This window comes from Protopterus annectens, chromosome 3.part1 (assembly GCF_019279795.1).
Source record: "Protopterus annectens isolate FY-2018-M chromosome 3.part1, PAN1.0, whole genome shotgun sequence".
Lineage (NCBI taxonomy): Eukaryota > Metazoa > Chordata > Ceratodontiformes > Protopteridae > Protopterus > Protopterus annectens.
In genome coordinates, this window is record NC_056732.1 from 115,753,273 (window position 1) to 115,776,840 (window position 23,568).

General features: G+C 37.6%; 1 protein-coding gene across 1 annotated transcript in view; it reads left to right on the plus strand.

Moving 5' to 3' along the window:
• The window catches only part of LOC122797639 (coiled-coil domain-containing protein 178-like), a 2,875,483-nt gene that overhangs the window by 958,802 nt on the left and 1,893,113 nt on the right, over window positions 1-23,568 (plus strand). The window contains exon 9 of the mRNA XM_044066184.1: window positions 20,018-20,177. Within this exon, the coding sequence (XP_043922119.1) occupies window positions 20,018-20,177 (160 nt within the window). The remainder of the gene's footprint in view (window positions 1-20,017; window positions 20,178-23,568) is intronic.

Here is a 23,568-nt window from a genome sequence, read left to right on the forward strand (position 1 = left end):
GTAACTATTTTTAAATGATTTGAACCTTATGCTCTTAAAAAGAAAAAGTTATTCAGTAGAATGCTTGTTGTTCATTATAAATTGAAAAGTTCATTTATACTTCAACTAAAGAAAGCTCAAAAACTGATATTAAAAAATAAAATATTTAGTGATTGATATAGCTGGTGTGTCTGTTGGGTATAAGATGTAGTTTGGAATGAGTGAAGACTGAAAAAGGTGGGGGACAAAGTTTTGCTGGACGGGATTAAAAGAGCCTATATGGAGGTGGTCTACTTATGAACAAATAATATGATATATCTTATAGTAGACTTCTCTCTTTGCCACTTGCCATAAAAACACTTGCTAGATTGCGTCTTTTTGCCTTGCTATGAGGAAAAAAAAAAGATTAGATAAAATATCTGAAGATGTTCAGTATTATATAACTGTAGTAGTAGTCTAAACTATTTGGATTACATCCTGCCAAGGTTATGGCCAACTGTCAAGGTTTTAAAAGCTTAAGGGTACCTTACACTCACTCTTAACTGGCAAGAGCCTGAGGAGAGCTCCTTATAAAAGGCAGTGAGAGCACTAAAAAACTTTAGAGCTTTCTTACCACCAAAGTGTACTCTAGGAAATGTTATATTTTGGACTGTCTTTATGAATAAAATAATGTTTTTCAGCTGAGAATGGTTGAATGAAAAAACTGTGTGCATATGCTTTTATACAAGTTTTTCTACATTGCTATGTAGAATAATATCATTTGGGGCAGGATTTTGTGTTTTTGGGAACAACCTTTAAATTTTCTTCACTTCAGAACCTGAATTTGATGGTCACTTGCTTTACCATGTCACACAGGCTCTGCTGCCCACCTTGCTGGTATTCTTTTCAACTGAATCATGGAGCAGATTTTTTTTTCTCCTGAATCATGGAGCAGAAATTGATCTCTTTTGGTTCTTCCTTCCCTCATCCACAAGTATATTTTTACCTTCCTTGGGTTTGGTTGGTTTTGTCACTGCTGCATCCACAGATGGATAATTATGCTGTGGTCAGACTGGTTTCCTTGTTCTGCTTATTATTGTCTCTCAGTCTCTCAAGTGTAGCACCTACAGTCACCAAGGGTGGTGAGTTTGTTGTGTCATCTCTGTCTTTTCATTATACGCCCTTACTGGGCAAGGGAGAACCATTCTTATTAGCCTAAGTGGAAGTAATGGATAAAGGTTTATAGCTTAACCAAGTTAGGTCCTTGTTGCCTGAGTTAGTACTCCTGCCATGGGTCAGTCTTTTTTTAGGAAGTTTTCCAGGAAAGCACAACCAGTGAGGTTTGTGACCTCTCCTGTTTTTTCTCTCTGTATTAAACCAAAAAAAAAAAGATACTGTGACTACTAAAGAGATTACTTCTAGACGTAAATATTTTTGAGATTACTTTTACATTTAATTATTTTACTTATGTTTTTCCACTGAGTGTTCATAGGAAAAAGAAAAGAAAAATATTTCCCTCTATCCTCTCACTTGATTCCTAATCCGAGCAGCAGTGAATGTGAACGTTCTGTTCTTCAGTATTTCTTCTGAAGCTGAAGATTCTGTTTCTTTGGAAAATGTTTATTCAGATTTCCCCCCAGTATAGTTTTCTTTTCTGAAATGATAGCAAAGTGAAAGATTTATTTCATTGAGAGCATATTGAAATTCCTGTTTCATAGCAGATGTTTATGACTTGTTGCAAATGGATTTTTGTAGCTTGAAGCTGTCCCTCCTGTTTTACTAGCTCTAGAGGATGTTTTGTTTATAGTTTGTTGTATGCCTGACAGTCAGCCATATGCCCCTAACAAGTCTGATAGGTTATACATATTATCAAGGATGCCTGAATAACCTTTGTCTCATTCCACATCTGATCCTGCAGTTGTTTTCTTATGCAAGGTGTGTACTGCTGATTATTTTGATAAATGCTACCCCATTTCCCCTTTCAGAATGGGAAAGAGTTTGATAGATTTAGAACTTTTTTTTATTCTGATGTTTTATCCTTCAGAAAACAGAATTGCCAGGCTCATATGTTAAAACCAATACTTTTACTGGCTTCTTTTGAGAATATTAAAAAGTTAACTGTTAGCCTTTCTTATTTAGAGGTTAAAATTTAATTGATCACCTTATTATGTCTATTTTTTATGTAACTAAACACAAAAGTACTCATGATTCTGTTAATGCAGTATCCAGAGCTGCTGCTTCAGTTTTAATTATGAAAATATTGCTTGGTTATACTCTCAAACATTTCCATGCAATGTTAAAGTTGTTCTGTTTGGTCCTACTGCTGTTGTACTAAACATATGTTGCTAGTGGGATATTGATTTAAGGGGTTTTCCCCATATCTTTCAATCTTCTTTGTTCTAAAATTTCACAAAAAAAAGAAACATTCTTTCCTTTTCAGGACCCATTTTTCAATAATGTATTTAGCAGCCCCAGCGGGTTGCCACGGTGGTGCAGCGGTTAGCGTTGCTGCCTCACAGCAAGAAGTCCTCCAGTTCGATCCTCGGCTGGGGTGCTTTCTGTGCGGAGTCTACATGTCGTCGCGTGGGTTTCCTCCTGGTGCTCCGGTTTCCTCCCACATCCCAAAGACATGCTGTAGGTGGATTGGACACTCTAAATTGGCCCTAGATATGAGGGTGTGCATAGTGTGTGCCTTCTGTGTAAGGTTGTGCGCCAGGCTGGCAACTTGACACTGTAAAACTCAACAGCCAATCATGAGTGGACAGGTGATCTGCTGTGGCAACCCCTAACTGGGAAAAGCCGAAAGAAAAGGAAGATCTAGCAGCCCCAGCAAAGATCAAATAATTACAAAAAAAGTAATGGCATGAAGGTTTTAAGAAGAAAATATACCTTTCAATGCCAGGGACAGTGCAAAAAGTCTGTACAGCTACTTGCCCCATCTTGTCTCCCCCTCCCACTTTGGCAATCCCTTTAATCTGTCCTTCAGTCTTGGCCTTCATCTTCCCCAGCAGCATCATGTTTTTTTTTTTCAGACAGATGGATTCTGAGAATATTCCTACAGGAATTTAGATGGCAATAGGGGTCCCTTCCTTTTTTCATAAGATCCCATCTCATCCTGTAAACTAAACTTATTTTCTTTACTTCACTTCTGGAGCTAGTGTTTTCTCAGCAGACCCTCTGGTATGAGAGGCAAAGAATCTATTGATGTCAGTGAAAGAAGGAACTTGGGCAACAGTCCAATACTTTCCCTTGTTACCTCTGTTACCATCCTCAATTTCATCTCATTCCAAGTTGCATGTTTCTGTTAAGATTTTATGTGTCCATCTTACTCTTTGAGTAATCCTTTGTATGAAGAGGATTTACAAAGGGCTCCCTATTGAAATTTCGGCACTTGGAAAAATTGAAATAAAAAAAAAAAAAAATACCGAAACCACAGGAGAAGATTACCCCCCAAAACATACATACATACATATATATATATATATATATATATATATATATATATATATATATATACATACACCAACTGCAAGATCACCATACCTCAGAGAAAAGGGAATATTCTGAGAAATGGCATATTGGGCTTAGTATTTGTCAGTCTGTTCTTTCTGTTATTCAGTCTCTGTGTTTTGGGATTCGCTCTAGTGAATCCTGACAATTCACATCACTACCTTTACAAAGTGTCTGGCCCTAATAACAACTTACTGCAGTCTGCAAGACATTCTCATCTTTCCATTTATGTACAATGGTCTTATTTGCAGGCTTTTACCTCAAATGTTAGGATTATTTGGCACACATCATGGAGCTCCTTTTAAATCTAGGTTTTCAGCTAAAATTTCTGAAATTGTTTTTCCTTCCATCCTACAGATTAGTTTTTCTGGGAAGTCTTTGAATGCATCCCTAAGAAGGGTCTTCCTTGGGATAGAGTACAACTGTACAAAGAAATCTTCCTGATCCTTTCCAGCCAGACACTGTCTTCTGCCTAGGAATAACTCAAGATTCTGTCTTTCATGGCCTGTGTAAGGGTCTATATTAGAACATCAAGGTTTCAAACCATTGAATGTTCTAGTATCGAACCCTATGCAGCGAAAGCTTAAAGTATCGAAGTAACAGAAACCCAAATTTTTCCTAGGGAAAGAATTCGGTTGTCCGTTTCTGTTGCTTTGGTATTTTCAGCGCTGTGGTGGAAAGTTACGGATCGGGTACAGGTAAGTGTGCGATTGTGTGGATGTGAGGGTTAGGGCGGGTTAGGTGAGTTAGGGTTAGGGCACAGGTTAGGTATGTGTGCGACTGTGTGGACGTGATGGTTAGGTGAGTTAGGGTTAGGGAGCAGGTAAGGTGAGTGTGCGATAGTGACGGACCTTAGGGTTAGGGTTTGGGTTAAGGTAAGTGGATAGTTAGTGGTGTGTGTATAGTTTAGTGAAGGGTTAGGTGTAAGATTTTAGGTGTATGTGTGTGGATTGCTGTTTGTTTGATGTGCTTGTGTTGTGTGTATGTGTTTTGGAACAGCGATTTTTTTTCCCTAGGAAAAAAATCACTGTTCTGACAGTTCGAGATTGTAAGCTATTGCTTACATAGGGTCGATTAATCACCGTTCGCTTTTCTAAGCGGTTGGTGATCTAATATAGACCCCTATGTAATTATCATGATACCCTGGGCTAGACATTACATCAGAAAATTCAATTGGTGCTGCTGGTGAGTGTGGCCACAATATTAGTTCCCATTATCCTTTCAGATTACAGTTTTGGGACTTGTAAAAAGGGAATTATAGTGATGGTTGGACCAACTGTCTCTCTAACCAGGTGTTTCTTTCTCCCTTTTACCTCCATGTCAGTCTGTCGCAGTGGATGCTTCAGACTTTGTTTGGAGGACTATATCGAAATGGTTGAAAGTGCAAAGTTTGTGAGCAAGAGGGACAGATGAAAGAACATACATTTCAAATAGATGTTGGCATCTATCAATACTCTTTAGCTTTTAAATAATTTGTGGTCCCCAGGGACATCTGCCAGTTAATACATCTTATCACCTTTGCAGAATTGTAATGAATGCCTGGGAGGTACCATCTCAGCTCAATTGACTCCTTGGGCTTCGTATGTTCAGCCAGAGCAAACAGTATAGCAGATAAAATGATCAGGACCAAGACAGGCCCTCACCAGTGGGAACAATTACTGGTGGTCTTCCAGAAATAGGTCCAAATGTGGGCAACACCTCAAATAGTTCTGTTTGTCTCCTTTCAAAATGGACAAAGAAATTATGATGCAGGATTCCACGCAACAGGTCTAGAATTCAGAAGCTTTATCATTCTTATATCTGAGAATGTTTTTTATGTCTTTTCACACTTTCCACTGATACCAAAGTTTTTTTTTTTTTTTTTTTTAATTCCAGAAGGACTCAACCAATGACAGTGGTAGTGACTCCATTTTGACCCAGACATCTGTGGTTCTACCTTAATTTGATATGGGCCAAGGGCAATTACCGCAGATTCCCCACTTTCTGGATTTGCTCATACAAAACAAGGATTGTTTCATATACTCCATCCTCTATATATTTCAATCCAGTGCCTGGACTATAAGTTTTGAGCTCCTTTAAGCACCTTTTTTTTCTGAGGGCACACAATAAATACTAAAGGAAGCAAAATATTTATTACTAGAAAATTAGATATTGATAAATGGAGAAGATTTTCTTGTTGAGTGCCATACTAAGAGCCAAGACCTTTTAAGGCCCTGTTGCCTCTAGTTCTAGATTATCTCTGTGAGTTATTGTACCCTGGCCAGTCTTACTCTTCTATCAAGTTTCAACTTTTGGCCACTTCAGTTTCTCTGACCTTAGACCCCCACTCCCACCTGTTCCTAGCTCAAGCAGATTTTGAAAGGGATTTAGCTTTTCTGTCTGCCTGGAAAACAGTGGTTTCTTCTTGGTATCTTAACTTTGGGTCTAAAAAATGATACTCCTCTTGAACCAACTAATTAGGATATTTTTAGGTTTTTATTTGGACATCATCTAAACTGGCACATGTGCCTTTTGAACCAACTTATTATGGTATTTGTTTTTTTTTATTTGGAGAAATGTATTTCTCCTTGCTCTGATTTCTGCAAGAAGAGTATATGAGTTACAAGTTCCTGTGGTGAGTCATCCCTACCTCATTTCTTCCACAGGCACAGGATTTCTTGAGAACAAATCTTTCTGTTTTGCATCAGTGTTAGCAGAGTTTCTCATTATTCAATCTGTTATTCTATCTGTATTCTTTCCATAAACTTACAACAAGGGGGAAGAATTTTCCTTTCTCTGAATTCCCACAGGCAGCCCAGATGCTTCTTGAACATAATAAAATCGTTAAGGAATGACAAGCCACTATTGATTCTTTTGAAGGTAAAATGAAGGTCAATCTTTGTCAAAGAAGGTAGTTTGTGATGGTTGGCCCATGCTATGTCTTCTGCTTTTCTTGCCATAAAAAGTCACTTCCATGCAGGGTTAAGGCTACTTTGCCAGGGTTTTAGCTTATTCTGTGTCTTTTTGAAAAGGGATGGACTCTAGCATTTTATAAAGACTGCAACTTGGTCCTCTGTTGATACTTTTACAAAGCACTATGGATTGGATTTCTTTTCCATCTCCAGAACTAGCTTTTTTAGGACCATTTCCAGGGTTCCCTGGTATCATAAATATCTTCCTCCTTCCTGACTTTCTAAGCTATGACAGTCTACCCAGATACCTTAGGCTACTTCAACAATGATCTAATATTGAACTTAATGGTGTTGTGTATGTGGAACCTACCAAAACAGTAAATGATCTAAGCAATCAATGTTGCCATCTCCTCCATCCATTCCCCTTCCAGTGCCTGATCTATTTTTGCCAGGGTGTGGACTTATATACTCCTTGTATATATGTTTTTACATATGTATAATATGCTTTATTATTTTTTCCCACTACTTAAGGGCTCTATTCTTCCTTCTTGAGGCAAGAATGCTCTAAAGCTTTTTGTTGCTCTAACCGCATTTTATGTAGAGCTCTGCTTGACCTTCTGTTAGAGCATGCTGAAGGTGCTTTTAAGCTTTGAAAAGCTGGTCTGTTGGTCATATCCTTGGCAGGATATAACCCAAATAGCTGAGGCTACTGCAACAAAGCTCAATTAGAACTTCTGTAATTTTAAGTTCCAGTCATACAACTGTACTTTGCTGCTTTTCTAGCCAATCTACTCCCTGCTGGCCACTGTTCAAGACTGCAGCACTGCCTGCTAGGCCAAGATCATACGGTATATTCATGCATCTACTTTTATTCTGTGTGTTTCCACAATGGTGCTATCTTTTATAAAGCAACCATTTTAGAATCCCATCCCTTTGCGTTTCACAAACTTATCAACCACACAGATGTATTTTTTTCACAAAGATACAACCCGTCCTGCACCCCATGTCAGACTGAAGGTAGAAATGCAAAACCCAATTAAAGTATATAGCAAGCATCTTCATCAAGGACAAAAAGATTCTCTGTTCTGCTGTTCCCCTCACATTCATTAGGTCTTTTTTTTTTTTTTTTTTTTAACGGAGAAAAGTTTTCCAGTCATATTCACTTTTGGAAACAAGCAATATCAGACAAATACATTCTTTAGGACATTTCCCAGGGATACATAATAGAATACAAGATTACTTCATGTCTAAGACTGTTTCCTCAAATACCTCATCAGTACTGTACATAGGTCGCAGTAATAGTATCTCAGCCTTCAGGGTTAGTTTTATTCCAAACTGTCTTTGATAGATATGGGGCAAAGTAAATAGAGGCCAGTTGTAGACTTGGGTCATCCAATTCAACTCACAGCAACAGAAAAAGGATTCATGTTACACACAAAAGGGTTTTGCCTTATGTGGATTAAAATTTCTATATCGCAACATTGGGTATGGACCAGTATTTCTGTTCTTCGAAGACACTCATGCAAAATGTACAAGGTTCAACTTATAGAATCATTATTGCCATTTTACAACCATACCATTCAGTTTGTCTTTCATATGTAGAGTTTTCATTAAATGCCTGGAACCAGCCTGTACTTAACCAGAAGTGAAAGTATGTTAGTGGTAGTGCTGTTAACCTAGCCTCCTTACAGCTTTTTTTTTCTTCAGTTTGTTTCCTAGCTTGGATATCTTTTGTACTAAATTTGCATGCCCTCTGTTTGCCCCATGTTTTTTGGCTTGTACTATGGTTTCCTTCCACTTCTCAAAGACTTGCTTTCATATAAATTAGCAATTCTTTAAACTAGTGATTGATATGCTTATAGTAATGTGAGTGAGCATGTTTACGTACATTCTGCAGTGCACTGATATCCCATCCATAATTATTTCTTGCCTTGTACCTACTGCTTGCTAGGATTGTATTAGGCTACCCCAGCCATAAATAAAATTAATCAGGTATGAGGGAGAGAGAAACAGGATGCCTTAGTATTCATATACAGTGTATACCAAAAACTAGGATTGACTGTAAACCACTTGATCTGAACTAATTCCCTCCTTGGTCTTTTTCCATGTACTCCACTATGTAGTTTACATTCAACATAAAGAGGTTCAGGAAATATCATGCTGTCTGGCTGATAGAGTAGGTTACTTCAGCAGTACAGTTCCTCTAAGTCACATGATTAACATAGTGCATTTTAACAGTAATAATTTTAAGATGTTGCATTTTGAAGAATCAGTGGCTACTAGAATATGAGGAATTAATCACTTCACTTTTCTACTACCTTACATTGCTGGATAGCTGATTTGGTAGGAAAACCCTTCACACTGTGACAAGGTTTATCTCCACTAAGCTTTCCCTTAATGATGTATAGTAATAAGAATGCTCTTTGTTGGATTCCAAGATGGTGGTCGCCTGTTGAACTGCATCTAAACTGAGCTCCCTACCTCTTTTAGTATTATCTTAGTTTTTCTTATACTTCTCAAAGCTTCGGGACGTTCTATGGAATAAAGGAACTCATTTCATCATCATAAAATCGAACAATCCAGTACTAACAGTTATCAAAAGAGATTAATTCAACTGTATTTCTTATACCAGCTGTCTAAGTCTTGTACTTACTGTGATCTAGAAGGCCTCACTCTGCTGCAGCACTCTGAAGACCACATGGCCAGACAGCAAAAACCCTCAAATGATCCTATTACAATGGAGACACAGACAACAAAAGCTAAGTCTTCGGTAATTTTTTCACCAGAAAAAGAGAATCTATCCAAAAGGCAAAAAACCAACAAACAACAATTGGAACTTAACAAAAATACTACCAGCAATACTGAGGATACTGGCTTCCACATGGATGAATTAAAACAGGCCTTGCAACCCATACATGCAGCTATTCAGAACTTTTCAGAACAGCTCTCAACCATTGGGAAATCTGTCACTCAGATTGTTGAAAGAGTGGGCACACTGGAACAAAAAACTCAGACAAATGAGTTTCAAATTCAAACTCTCACTGAAGATCTTAGTGCTAAATCAACAGTTTTAACAGCATTACAGACGAAAATAACAGATTTAGAGGCAAGAAGTCGGAGAAACAATATCTTAATTAGAGGTATCCCTGAGAGCTATGACAATCAAAGTCTAATCACTACTGCAAAACAAATCTTTGATTCACTATTACAACTTGATGATGAGAAGCCTGAAATTATCATTGAAAGAGCTCACCGAGCACTTCGTAGAAGACAGGACACCACAGATCCTCGTCAAGTGTATGTTAAATTACTCAATTATCAAGTTACACAAAAGATACTATTCGCAGCCAAAAAACATAAATTCTTTATGTGGAACAAGCACAAATTATCCTTTTCGCAAGATCTACCTGCAACTATAAAGGAAAACAGACAAAAATTAGCTCCGTTTTGCGCAGATCTAATTAAAAGAAACATCCGTTTTCAAATGCGTTACCCCAACAACCTGATTTTTTACAGCAACGAAGTGAGATACTCTGTGAATACTCAAAATGATGCAAAAACAGCCTTTATCAAGGCTTTTAACAAAGTTCCCACTCCCTGAATTTTATGTTATGGCTAGCGACTCTACTTTCAAGTCAGTCAACTGAAATATACTTCGCCTTTATGGGTTCGTCGGAAAATTCCGCTTAATGTACAAATATTAACTTGTGCAAGCAAATATTCATTTACTTGCCTGTGTAAAACTCTCAATGGTCGTTTTTGAGTGTCAGCGCCATACACGTGTAGCTAGGCACAGTCTCCCTCACAAGATGTTTCCAAGAGGGTCCCATTTAGCTGTAACACCTTATTGCTACTGCAACATCCTTGAGATTATATGTCTGACGCATAGAGTGCGTGCCTCCGGAAATATATGACAGTTTAGGCTAACAAGACTAAACGCTTTCCTGGAATGTTAAACCACAGTGAAGTTCCTTACTGTTATCTGAATTTAAAGAATCGGGTGAAACAGGTAAAGGGGAAACAAAACGCACATTCAGATGCTGAGTGTAACTGATGACCTTCTTCTTACGACGCCTACTTACCTTATGCCCTATGCAAATAAACGATTACTGTTAGTGGGCTATCTAGTAGTTTTACAAAATGAAAGACCAGCACTCGATGTTGGGTTGTATCTAGTAGTTTTAGTTAGACTTGTCAAGCCTTAAGAGTTTTGCATCACATTCTGTATCTGCGTGGATAACCAGGTTTCCGACGTTGTTGATAAGGCGTTTCTAGCCTCACATGAGGAGTGTGGAGCTAGTGCTTAACTTTCAAGTCTCCATTGATTGTTATGCCTAGAATAAAACGCCATCATTTTTTTTTTTTTTTTTTTTTTTTTGCTAAACAAGTATGATAGACATGTAATATGCACGAAGGATGCCATTTTTAGACAAGTTAACACAGTTTTTTTTTTTTTTGGTCTATTCTTTAACCTACAGTGATGCTAATCATGCTTTACAAACTATGTAAAATAAACCCAACTGTATGCTGTCTTGCTCTTAAACTATTTATCCAGTAAGATGCTCCTCCCAATTGAGCATTACTTGCTTACTCTGCCTACCCATTGCTGTCTAAGCCTTTTTCTCTATAGCCCTCTAGCAGTATTAAATACATCCTAATTCAATTGTTGTTTAATGCAGTCTATTTTTCACTGTGGCTGAGGAATTGATAACAGTATTGTATTTTTTAAGGCAGTCACTATAATGTGTTGTATATAGTACATGCTAAGACATATAGCTGACTTCGGATTTGTATATGAGATAAGGTGTTAAATCCAAGGATTGTAATCTAAGTTTTTTTTAAAAAGTGCAAGGCTATTGGGCAGAAGCAAATGACTCTGTTCACTTGAATCATCCAGATCTACATGTTACGTACCCTGACAGTAGAACAGAGGGATGTTTACTGCTTTACCAAATATACTTAGTTAATTTAATGGGTTCTACTCTTTATCCTGCTTTCCATGTATGGTGATAGTGTCATATAGTTAACATAATGAGCTAGTGGCTTGGTGTAAGGGCACTTTACATAAATATATGTTTCAGACAAGTTTTCTACATCCCCTTACTACTGTCAAGCCTACTATTGTCGAGTTAAAAGATGTCCGAAGCAAATTGCGACTTACTAACCCACATATATCATCATTTAAATTTTACTTAAATATGTATAGTATTTCAGTTATTCAAAATTTATCTTAAATGGTGGACTCCCGAGAGTGCACACCTATGTGTAGGCATGCAGTTCTATTCTCTTTGTACATTGCTTTACTTTACTACAGGACATGCCGCAAGACATCTAAACTGTATTTTATATGATTTATAATTTGTGGATGCTCAGTGAGTGTAGTTGTAAGTAATCTAGGCTGGTTATTTTTGGAAGCGTTATATATTGTACATATGTATAGGAAAGTTTAGGTTTTTGTTTGTGTGTTTATTTACTTCTTCATACAAGGAGTACGGGTGGTTAGGCACTGGGGTTAATGTGAAGAAGTTGTGGGCTACCCCTTACCGCATTGTCAACTTCTTTGTAAAGACAGTGTTAAAGATATGTCATGCTCTCTTCCCTCCTTTAAATCCAAAGATAACTCCCCCTAAACAAACCTCATTATGTGTAGGTATAACAATAATCTTCCTTTCTTATAACCTTTCAATATCTCCAACTAAGCTAAAGAATTCAGTAGCTGGCATGTAGAAAGCTGGAATGTTAAGGGCCTACAGAATGCTGTGAAAAAGAACCTAATACTACATCTTTTTTTTAAATCTCAGGCTAGTATCTGTTTTTTACAGGAGACGCATTTACCTAAAGAAAACTGGGAAAAAACTTCTAACAAAAAATGGATCAGGACTATAATAGCGGGTGGTGATAGTTCAAACTCTAAGGGTGTAGCAATCTTAATTAAGAAACAATTCCAGGGTACTATAATCGAAGGCAAGTCTGACAAATATGGTAGGTGGTGTTATTTCACATCCATACTGCCGGACTCTACCAAACCTGTTTTATTTCTGAACGTATATGGCCCGTGCACTCAACAACACATCTTCATCATACAAATCTATAATATCCTTAGCTCATTTCCAAATCACCTGTTTATAATAGGAGGGGACTGGAATGCAGTGATAAATCCCAGCTTAGATCGTACCAGCAATTCACCCTCATATAACTCTCAAGCTTCTATTGCTCTGGAAGAACTAATGTCTGATTTCAATCTCATGGATACTATTGTCTTCAGTCCCGACTCTTCTAGGGACAGTATGTTCACCTTCTACTCCCAGTGCCATAAATCATGGTCACGCTTAGACTTCTTCTTAATCTCTAAATTTTTCTCTAAATTCAAGAACACACTAAGGTGTGAGCCTAGGCTATTATCCGATCATGCAAAAATATCCCTTATGACTTTTTTCACACCTGCTAATCCCCCCCATATGAATTGGTCCTTTAACAATAACCTACTAAAATACAAAGAGATTGTAGAGAGAATCAATAAGACACTGTCTGAACTTTATGCAGATTTGGGTACATCTCAAATAGCGCTCGATATACAATGGGCGGCTTGCAAGGCTGAATTAAGAGGGTATTTGATTAGCAAAGCCACATTCTTTAACAAGCTTAATAAAGGAAAAGAGTCTAGTCTTGCTCTAAGACTGGCTTCCTTGGAAAGAGAATTTAAAACACATCCTGACTCCAAATTAGAGAAATTGATCAATACAACACACAAAGAACTATGTGAGCTACAATTACAGAATTACTCGTTACAGGAACAAAAACAAATTGCAACCTACTCTGAATGGGCACAAATCCCATCTAGAACCCTGTCTAGAATTCTCAAAAACAACAGCGGCGCTCCGACAATTTCCATCTTGCAATACAGAGGGGAAATATATAAATCAGACTATGAGATAATTAATCTTTTTCATGACATGTATACAGACATATATAGCAAGAGCAAACACACCACCTCTAATCTACAGATGGACACATTTCTTAACTCCATCACATTTCCATCTCTAAATCAGGATCAAGCATCCATCTTATCAGCTCCACTTAATATTCGAGAGATTCAAACCGCCATTAATAAACTTAAAATAGGCAAATCCCCTGGCCCGGATGGCTTCACTACTAATTTCTTCAAAGCCTTTAATTCTAAAATTGCCCCTATTCTTCTAGAAGTCTTTAACTTCATTATAAAAAATGGAATCACAGACATACATTGGAATAACTCAAAAACAATTCTACTACTTAAAAACAATAAGGAAAAAACAGACCCACATAATTACAGACCTATTTCGCTTATAAATGTTGATATCAAAATCTTCTCTGCCATCTTAGCTAACAGACTTAAACAGGTACTACCACATTTACTATCACCAGATCAAGCGGGGTTTATGTCCAACAGACATACATGGGATAATACATTAACGCTGGATTCTCTTATCCAGTTTACTAAAAAAGAGAAAAACCCGCTATATGCCTTGACCCTAGACGCATCGAAAGCATTTGACAGAGTAAATTGGGACTTTCTGTTTTCCACGCTACTACATTTTAGTATACCCACAACCTTTTTAGATATGATCAGAACTCTATATTCAAACTCATGCACGTATCTATATATAAACAAAAAAAGATCTAATACCATTCAGATTACTAATGGTACAAGACAAGGCTGCCCGCTTTCTCCATTTCTCTTCAATCTATTCATTGAACCTTTCTTCTTATATCTTACACAAAATACTCATCATACTATACCCAAAATTCTCAACACACACGTAGCATTATCGGCCTTTGCCGATGACTTAAACCTTTATTTTCAATTTCCTAACACAGATCTGCCAAAAATTTTAAAAGCAATTACTATTTTTTCTAAGGCCTCTGGGTACCAAGTCAACAATAAAAATCACATATTTTCCCAATTAATCCTGAGGCATAAACCCTTTTTCTTCCCTGAATCTTCCTTTCACATCTCATACGGTCTCAAATACCTTGGCATTAACTTTGAACACAATCAAGCCTCTATGCTTCAAAATAATTTGCTAAAATCATGGTCTATCATATGTCAAGACCTACAAAGATGGAAGCTATTAAACTTATCTTTTCTCTCAAAAGTAGCTATTGTGAAAATGAATATCCTACCCAGACTCCTCTATCAATTTAGTGCAACAAACGTAATTATATCTAACAATCTCTTTTCTCAGTTTGACAAAACCTTGGTCAAATTCCTCTGGTTTCCCAAGAATGTCAGGATTTCTTCTTCCAAATTAAGTCTACCAAAGGAGAAAGGTGGGGTGGGCCTTCCAAATTTTCATCTTTACTATTTGATTATTTGCTCTAATAAACTATGGTCCATAGCAAACATGAATAATAAAGCTCAAACTCACTACCCTGCTTGGTTAAAGATGTGGCATAGACATATTCTCTCTAACAAAATTAACCCTAAGGCTATTCCCTTTCTATCGCCCACATCTTTGAATAGCCTAAAACTATCTTCCCTATTGAAATTTCAAATAAAACTTTTCCAGGAGCTGATTAAGGACATTAATCTTCAATTTTTTTTACCTCTCCTTCAACCACTACATCTCAATCTAAATCTTAAAATCAACAACAAGTTGATAGATCTTGCTGACTTCCCTCTCATTAAAGATCTTAAAGTATGGGATATTTTTAAACATAAATCTTTGCCTCTTGCCGAATTACGTTCTATTCTTAAGGTTAATAACAGGTATACGGTTATCCTACGTCAACTCAGGGAACTTATTTCTTCACAAACCAATAATATATCCCCTGATATGCAACTAATTGATAAACTATTCCTAATCATTGATACAGTTGCTAATAATAATAAAACAATTTCTTTGTCATATAAATTAATATACCCACTACTGCATAAAGGTAACTGTTTATTCTCCAAATACTGGGACAATCAAAACCCTCCTATTACAGATGATCAAAAACAACTAGCCATAAAAACTAGCATAGAACTATCCCCCTTCAAGAAACTTTTATACACTCAACTGATGTTGAATAACAATGCTTACTATACCCCAGTAAGAATCAACAAATTTAACTCTAATAGCTCTCCTTTATGTACATGTTGTCCTGGTGCGAGAGCTGACTTGCTACATATTATGTGGCACTGCAATAACTCCCATAAACTTTGGTGTTCTCTCAAAGTGCGTCTCAAAAAAATGGGTTACTATAACTCCACTCTCTCATGGGAAACGGCTATTCTAAACATACCCCCTCATGGCCTGCCTAAATTTCATCTCCATATCCTAATAACGCTCTGTTTTCTCATAAAACTGTACATCACTTATAATTGGTTAGATCGCACCAAATTATGCTGGCGGGGATTTAAAGATATGGCCATTAAATATATCTCGGCTCAGAAATTCATCATAAATGGACCTAAGAAGAGAGCCTACTTCAGTAAACTTTGGAAAAGCCTGTTTGAAGTAATCCTATGTGACTAAGATATGGTTATACTTTGTTAGAGGTGTTCCTCTCTCCTACTGCAAGATATAAGTAGGGCTGCTAACTTTTAGTTGTATAAGTAGTGACACTGTTGTTTTTTTTTTTCTTTGTTTAATACGGGTAGCACTGTAAATATTGTTTAGTATGGGTTTATTGTTGTTAGTTTGTGCACTATGCATACTGCAAGTTATTGTACTTTTCTCTTATGTTCATTTTAAACATGCCCTTTTGTTCCCTTTCCTTTCTAACATTGTTGCAAGACACCATGTGTGTAATATCTGTGTACTTTTTCATGGCTTGTATCATCATATGTATGCATGGTTTTATTATAAAAATAAAAATTATTTTTGAAAAAAAAAAGAATGCTCTTTGTTATGCTTCAAAGTATCATTATAAGCTTCTGCATGCTGTCTTGCATTGTCTCACTATTTGCTACTTTGTGGAATGCTCAAACCTTAGAGATGTGCTCATTTCTTCTGAATCTCACAACCTGGAAAACATTGAAAGTTTCATCCCTAGGGACCAAAACTCTATCTCACCTCCTCCAGCAAAGATTTTGCTAATAGCAAAGGTAGACCCTGCAGATATTATTCCAGTAGCACAAAAAATGACAAATAAAGCCCTGGTTCATGGCAATAATTAATGCAGATGATCTTTTTCCCACCAGTTCACCCACAATTTTTTCAAACTTTGCTTTTTTGTAGCAAAGCAAGATCCACTACCTTAACCAAGGGTCTCCCAATCTTCATATCTGGATGAACACATAGTTCTCAAAGCTGTTCCTTTATCTGCATGATCATACATGTCTTGATTTATGTAAAGAGATCTTAACAGAATAATTTTCGCTAAATATAAAATATTTTCTGTGTTGTCTGTCAAAGTGGATTAGAACCAAACTCTCAGTAATTCCCAGAGTGAATCAAAACCAGACTGTAATTCATGTCCATATATACATATGTTTATAGGTTCATGGGTGTTTACTAGGCTAAGGGCCACAAGTGCCTTTTTAAGCCTAACCATGCATCCCAAATCTCTGAAAAGGTCTGGTATCATTGATAAGCGTAAGCAGAGGCTTGAGAGAGGAAACAATTACAAGCAGGGGCTTGGGAGATGAACCACTTACAGGCTGCCTGTGTCTGTTTGAGACATAGGTGCCAAACCAAGGATGAATTTCTTGTTCCACATCTAATTGTCCAAGTTACACTTGAATTGGGTTAGGGAGGCAGTTTATTTTATACGAATGGGGAGCCTGTTCCAGAGATGGAGTAGTCTCTGGGATACATACCTGTTTCTCCAGCAGGTCCTATTTATATCACAGGCAATATTTAAGTCTTTAGAACAGGTAATTCTGGTGCTCTTTGTTTTGCTGATATGCAGGAGGTCCATCAGAATGGTGTCTGACAGTGTCCTCTATGCCAGGCATATATCTCCCCTTAACAACATTTAGGAGACAGAATACAGGGATAGGACCTTGAGGCAGTCTGCACAGGACATGTTACACTTTGTATTCTTTTCATGTTTGGACTACCCGTATTGTTTTTATCAGAGCCTGTCTTGTGGCTACTTCTGCTTGCAGTCCTACTGAACCTCAGATTTCATCAAATCCTTTGGGTGATGTATTTCTTAAGAGCATGTTATACATGTGATTCTTTCATTTCTAACTGTCATGAATAATCCTTTTAAACGTTTTGATAAAGGATGAGTTTCTCTTTAAACATCGGTTACTGGCAATCAAATTTTGTGTTATGGCAAAAAAAAAATAGTATTGTCTTGTGAATTCATTCAATAATATCTGAACTGCAAGCACCAATACTTAAATCACACTACACAATTTTTCAAATGGCCAGAGCAAACCAAGGATTAAGATCTTTTATTCATAGGATCATAGGAAGTTACTAGGCTATTAGCCCTGAGGCCCTTACAAGCCTAGCCAAGAATTTAGCCTATGTTCCAACAAGTCAGCACCCTATGCTATCAAACCTTGTCTTCAGCCAGGTAATCCAGTGGACATTTTTTTCCACAACAGGAGAATGGAGGGGGGAGGTTCTACACAGCTTGAATGTTCACATATAGCTTTGATACTGTGTTTGAAGAAGTCAGAACAGTTGTTTTATTTGTATGGTATAAACTGGGTAAACAGTTACCAAACAGGTGTTGTCAGCTTTGTCATATTCTGTATTTTTCATGACAAATGCAAGATGTCTTTAACTAAAACTATCACTGATCACTGTATAATCTATAACCATGACTGCCTTTTTCAAGAATATGTCAGTATAAGACACTTTTTAAGCTACAGAGTAGATATCTGTCCACACATTTATTAAACATTATATACTTGAATGCAATGCATAGAAACAGGAATGGGTTTGGGAGTGCCATACAGTAAGATGTACTGTTATAAATACCCACCAGTACAGTTAAAAGCCTACTTGGTACCTTGTCTGAATATTTTACATTTCTGCATGTGTCTTCATTCAAATGAATACCAAGATTCTATGAGATGCTCAACATATCAATAAATCCCTATGTCAAACAAACCATAACATTTTTGAATAAAAGTATTAGGTTCATAAGTTCAAAGGTGTTTACTAGGCTAATCACCAGAAGGGCCTTTTTAAGCCTAGCCATGCATTCCAACTCTTTGACAAGTTCTGATACCCTTGATAAGTGTAAGCATGGGTTTGGGAGATTAACCATTTACAGGTTACCTGTGTCCATTAGAGACATAGGTGCCAAACCAAGGATGAATTTCCATTTTCCCATCCATTTGTCAAAGTTGCACTTGAATTTGCCTAGGGAGGAACTCTGCTTCACATGGATGGGGAGCCTGTTTCATATACGTGGTAGTCTCTGGGATACATACCTATCTCTCCAGCAGGACCTATTTATATCATAGGCAAGGTTTAAGTTTTTAGAATGGGTAATTCTGGTGCTGTCTGTTTTGTGGATATGCAGGAGGTCCACCAGAGTGGGGTCTGACAATGCCCTATATGCCAGGCATAGATCTCCCCTCAAAAGCCTGTTGGAAACAGAATACAGTGATAGGGCCTTGACATGGTCTGCATAGGACATTTTACTTACACCCTGTATTCTTTTAGTGAGGAACCTCTGTGCATGTTCCAATTGTAGGATATGCCTGGTTAGCTACATACCAAAGGGGGCATTGTACTCAATGATAGGTTTGATGAATGACGAATACAGTGGGACAATGACTTTCTTGGACTTAGATGCTATACCTTTGTTTATAAGTTGTGCAATATAGAATGATTTTCTCACCATTGTAGACACATGATGGTCAAAGGCTAGATTAATATCTATGTGTATCCCTAAGTCCCTGACTACTGGGTCAACTCTAAGGGGTGGGTTGTCAACATCATAGTTACCAGGGATGGATGACTTCCCAAAGGATACTGTTATGCATTTCTTGGCATTTAGTTTTAGTCCATGACTCTTATACCAGTTGTTTGTCTGTGTCAGCCTCTCCTGGAGAACATTTGTGTCAGTGTGAGATTCAATGACAGCTCCAAATTTACAATCATCTGCAAATTTAGTCAGCCAGAGACCACTGACATTGGCCTTGACTTCTGAGAAGTAAATGCCAAAAAGGGGCAGTCCAAGGACTGATCCCTGAGGGACTCCACTTGTGACTGGCCTCTTTGTAGAGGTGGACTCCCCAATTCTAACTTCCTGGGTCCTGTCTGTAAGCCAGTTGGCTATCCACCGGGTGACATACAGGTTTGTACCTAACCTCCTGAGTTTGTCAACAATGCCTGAGTGGAGTAATGTGTCAAATGCAGAAACCTTGGCTCTTGAATAAACCGGTTTGTTATTCTGGTTGAGTGCATTAGGACCATGACCACATTTCTGACTATCACTGCCTTGCTGATTCTTGTCTTTACACTCCATAGTCAGCTTTTTTTCACCTGTATGTCAGTGTGCAGACTTCTGTCTTTTCGTAAGTAACTTTCTTTACTGCTGCAAGTTTCTTTGCCCTGGTCATAGACCTGGACATTACCTTATTCTGTCCATTTCTGAATTATGGAGAAAGCTCGGATTTTATGTGCTTAGCTTAGCCATATTTAAACAACTATAGCTAATACAATAGTGTTACTTCCTGTCAAGCAACAAACAGTTCAGCATTTTTTTCCTCTTTATAGATATGACTTCAGTATTTTCCATTTCAAGTATCAGAATGCTGAGAGTATAGTTGGAAATCTAAGGAATGAAGTGGCACAGCACAAAGACAGGCTGAGGGAAGGAGAAACTGCATACCAGGCTCTTCTTAAACAAAGACAGAAAAAACTTCAGGAAAATAAGGTGAGTAATAAATTAAAAATAGTAAACATTTTGCATTTAGTACAAATGGAAAATTATATGTGCTGAAGTAACTGCTGTGTGTGTGTGTGTGTGTGTGTGTGTGTGTGTGTGTGTGTGTGTGTGTGTGTGTGTGTGTGTGTGTGTGTGTGAGCATAAATGTCTTATTGCTCAAAATTTGTCTTGAATAATTTTGGCAAAATAATTTTACACAGTGGCTTTTGAATGCTAGTGTGTTCTTGTTGCCTAGAACAAGGCTTGATTTTTGACTCACTGCATTACTGCATTACACAGGAGAAAATATAATGACTTCATTTTGTCCACATTGAAACTGATAATGCAACCTATACTGCTTGCTCGAAAAAGGAAACTGCCTTGTACATACTTATGCTATACAGAGTTTAATGAAGGTTAATGTAGAGAACTGATCCTTCTCTACCACCTATCTGGAGAATTAGGAATTCCAGTACATCTGATTCTGCTTGCATTTACATAGACAGTGAACTGCAGAGTTCTTTGCAAAAACAAAAAGAAGCAAAAGTTCTTCAAGCATATATATATATATATATATATGGGTCTAGCTGACAACACCGACGCGCTAAAACACAGACAATGAAATCACCGACACCACAAAACCGAAAATTCAGAAACACGAAACGTCACATACCCGACAAACCACAATCCCGATAGTCAACAAACAAAACAAATCCCCTGTCCAAAAAGCACACACACAACACAAGCACACCAAAAACCTTACAAACCTACACTGAACCTTACATACACAACTATCTATACACTAACCTTAACCCAAACCCTAACCCTAAAGTCCGTCACTATCGCACACTCACCTAACCCACGCTGTAACCCTAACTCACTTAACCCGCCCCTATCCCTAACGTCTGTCACTATCGCACACTCACCTGACCTGCACCCTAACTCACTTAACCCGCCCCTAACCCTACAGACTGTTGCTATCGCACACTTACCTTACCCGCACACTAACCCTGACGTCCGTCACTACCGCATACTTACCCACTAGCGCTCGTTTGACATGTCGGTGTTCTCAGCATTGGGATTCTCAACTACTGTCGGTCATCTTCGTTGTTGATCTTCCAGTGTCGGTCTTCTTGTCATCGGCATTTCCAGCATATGGCGTTATCAGGTAGGCCTATATATATATATATATATATATATATATATATATATATATATATATAATATATATATATATATATATATATATATATATATATATATATATGGTTCGACTGGACAGAGCTGTCCGTTTTCAGCAGAGGCCCGGGGAGAAAAGCTCCAGAACAGCTGCAAACATACTATACATAAGATATTTACACATTCAGTTATAAAAATATAGCAGACAATAACATATGATTGTATAAGATATTTACATAAGCATAGTGGTTTAGGCATACAATTAAAAGTATAGCAGGTAGTAGCATTTGATTGTTGTTCATACAGTATGTTTAGTAGAAATAATCTTGAAATGTATGTGTATAAATATATAATATAAAAGGGTAGTGATGAGAATGTCCCCTCCCCATACTGGGGTCACAGGGCAGCTTTCTGCACCTGCAAAGATGCTTTGAAGTTGCAGTACTGAATTTTAGAATTCAATGGCATTTTTTTAATCGCAGTTTATTTTTCAACAGCCGAGAAGCCTGGGAATATATGTTTCATGTCAGCCTCCATATGTTAACACATGAATAGATGTCCGCTGTACAAGAAGTACACATGGAAGCATGGCTACCTCCCTGCTCTGTCATCACAGCACATTTGTACATGTATATGCTAGAGGATGTTAACATGTTTAAATATGAATATACCTAGACAATAAATGCAGCTAAAGCCAGCTTCTGGAGATCTGTTTTCTCCTACTCTGGCCTGGCTGGATACTTGTATAAATATATTTGGAGAGAGAGAGTAAACAATGTATTATTTTGGACTAACAGCCTGAGAAAACTTGGGGATAGTGTGAAAAGATAGGTACCAGGAAAGAGAGAGACCAACAGCGAAAGGAAAGCATAAACCTTTGGTAGGATACATTGTAAGGTTATAAAATTTCAAAAACAACCCCCCCAAAAATTAAAAAAAATCTACCACATTTACATTCAAATGATGAATTCATTAAATACTGATTTTTTCTGTGAAGCAGTTGTGGCTTGAAAGAACAGGCTATACAACTAGCTATATTACTAGACAGTGTTGATTCTCTTGAACTTTAAGCAGGAAGTAGAAAACTATCAACTACAGTCCATAAGAACATCATTGCCATATTTTGTTGGTCCTTGCTGAAAGCATGCTCTTCAACAAGGATTGTTAGGATTTTAGAAAACTAATGCTGTAGAACTGAGTTAGTATTTGATAACAAGGTAACAGATTTTGAATCCCATGAGCTGTAATGAGACAGCCATTGTCATTGTTTTGGTGGTGAAGCCAGTGCTGAAGAGTTTAGTATACTCCTTCAGTAACTATCAGAAAGCCTAGGCAAAAATTAGTTCCTTGTTGGACAAGCACATAACCAAGGCTCTGATGCCCAGACATCATTCTGTTCTGTAACTTAAAAACTCTTATGAAATATGGAGCCATGGCAGCTGATGGTTTGTCACACAAGTATATAAAGCTGTTTGTAGCCATCCTTGCCAAGACCGCTGGCCCCTTTTTAAGAAGCCTCAGCATTATGAAAGAATCACATATTATAAATGGCTTTAAAGGAGCACCAGAGGACTTTTTAAGTATTTGCTCATCTTCTTTAATAGCTAGCTGGCGTAGACATTGTAGAAAATAGTTTATGGTCAGCTCAAAACCAATCTGACCCAATATGGGCTGCTAGCTGACTGTTAAAACAGTTTCCATAAGAAAAACAACAAAGAGTAAGTATAGCAAAAAGACACTGTATTACAAAAGAAGAGACACTGGGAGTCTATCTGACACAATTTTTAAATCTGTAGGCCATGGTGGTGCAGCGGTTAGCGTTGTCGCCTCACAGCAAGAGGCTCTCCGGTTTGATTCTCGGCTGAAACACCTTCTGTACGGAGTCTGCATGTCCTCCCCACACTTGAGGTAATTTAAAGACATGCAGGTAGGTGTGTGCGTGTGTGGGTGTGCCTTTCTTGAAGGATGGGTGCCGGGCTGGCAACTCGATACCATAAAAATTCACTGCCAATCATTAGCGGACCGGAGTTCAGCTGTGACGACCCCTAACCCAGAAAAGCCAAAAGACAGTTTAGTTAACCCTGGGATTTTATGGCAGAAACTGGAAATTCCTGGCCTCACTGCCAGACAAAAATCTTTTGCAATAAATCTGTTAAGATTTTTAATGCAATATAATATGCAGATATTACTTTTTTTTTTACTTCAGGTATTCGCAAACTTA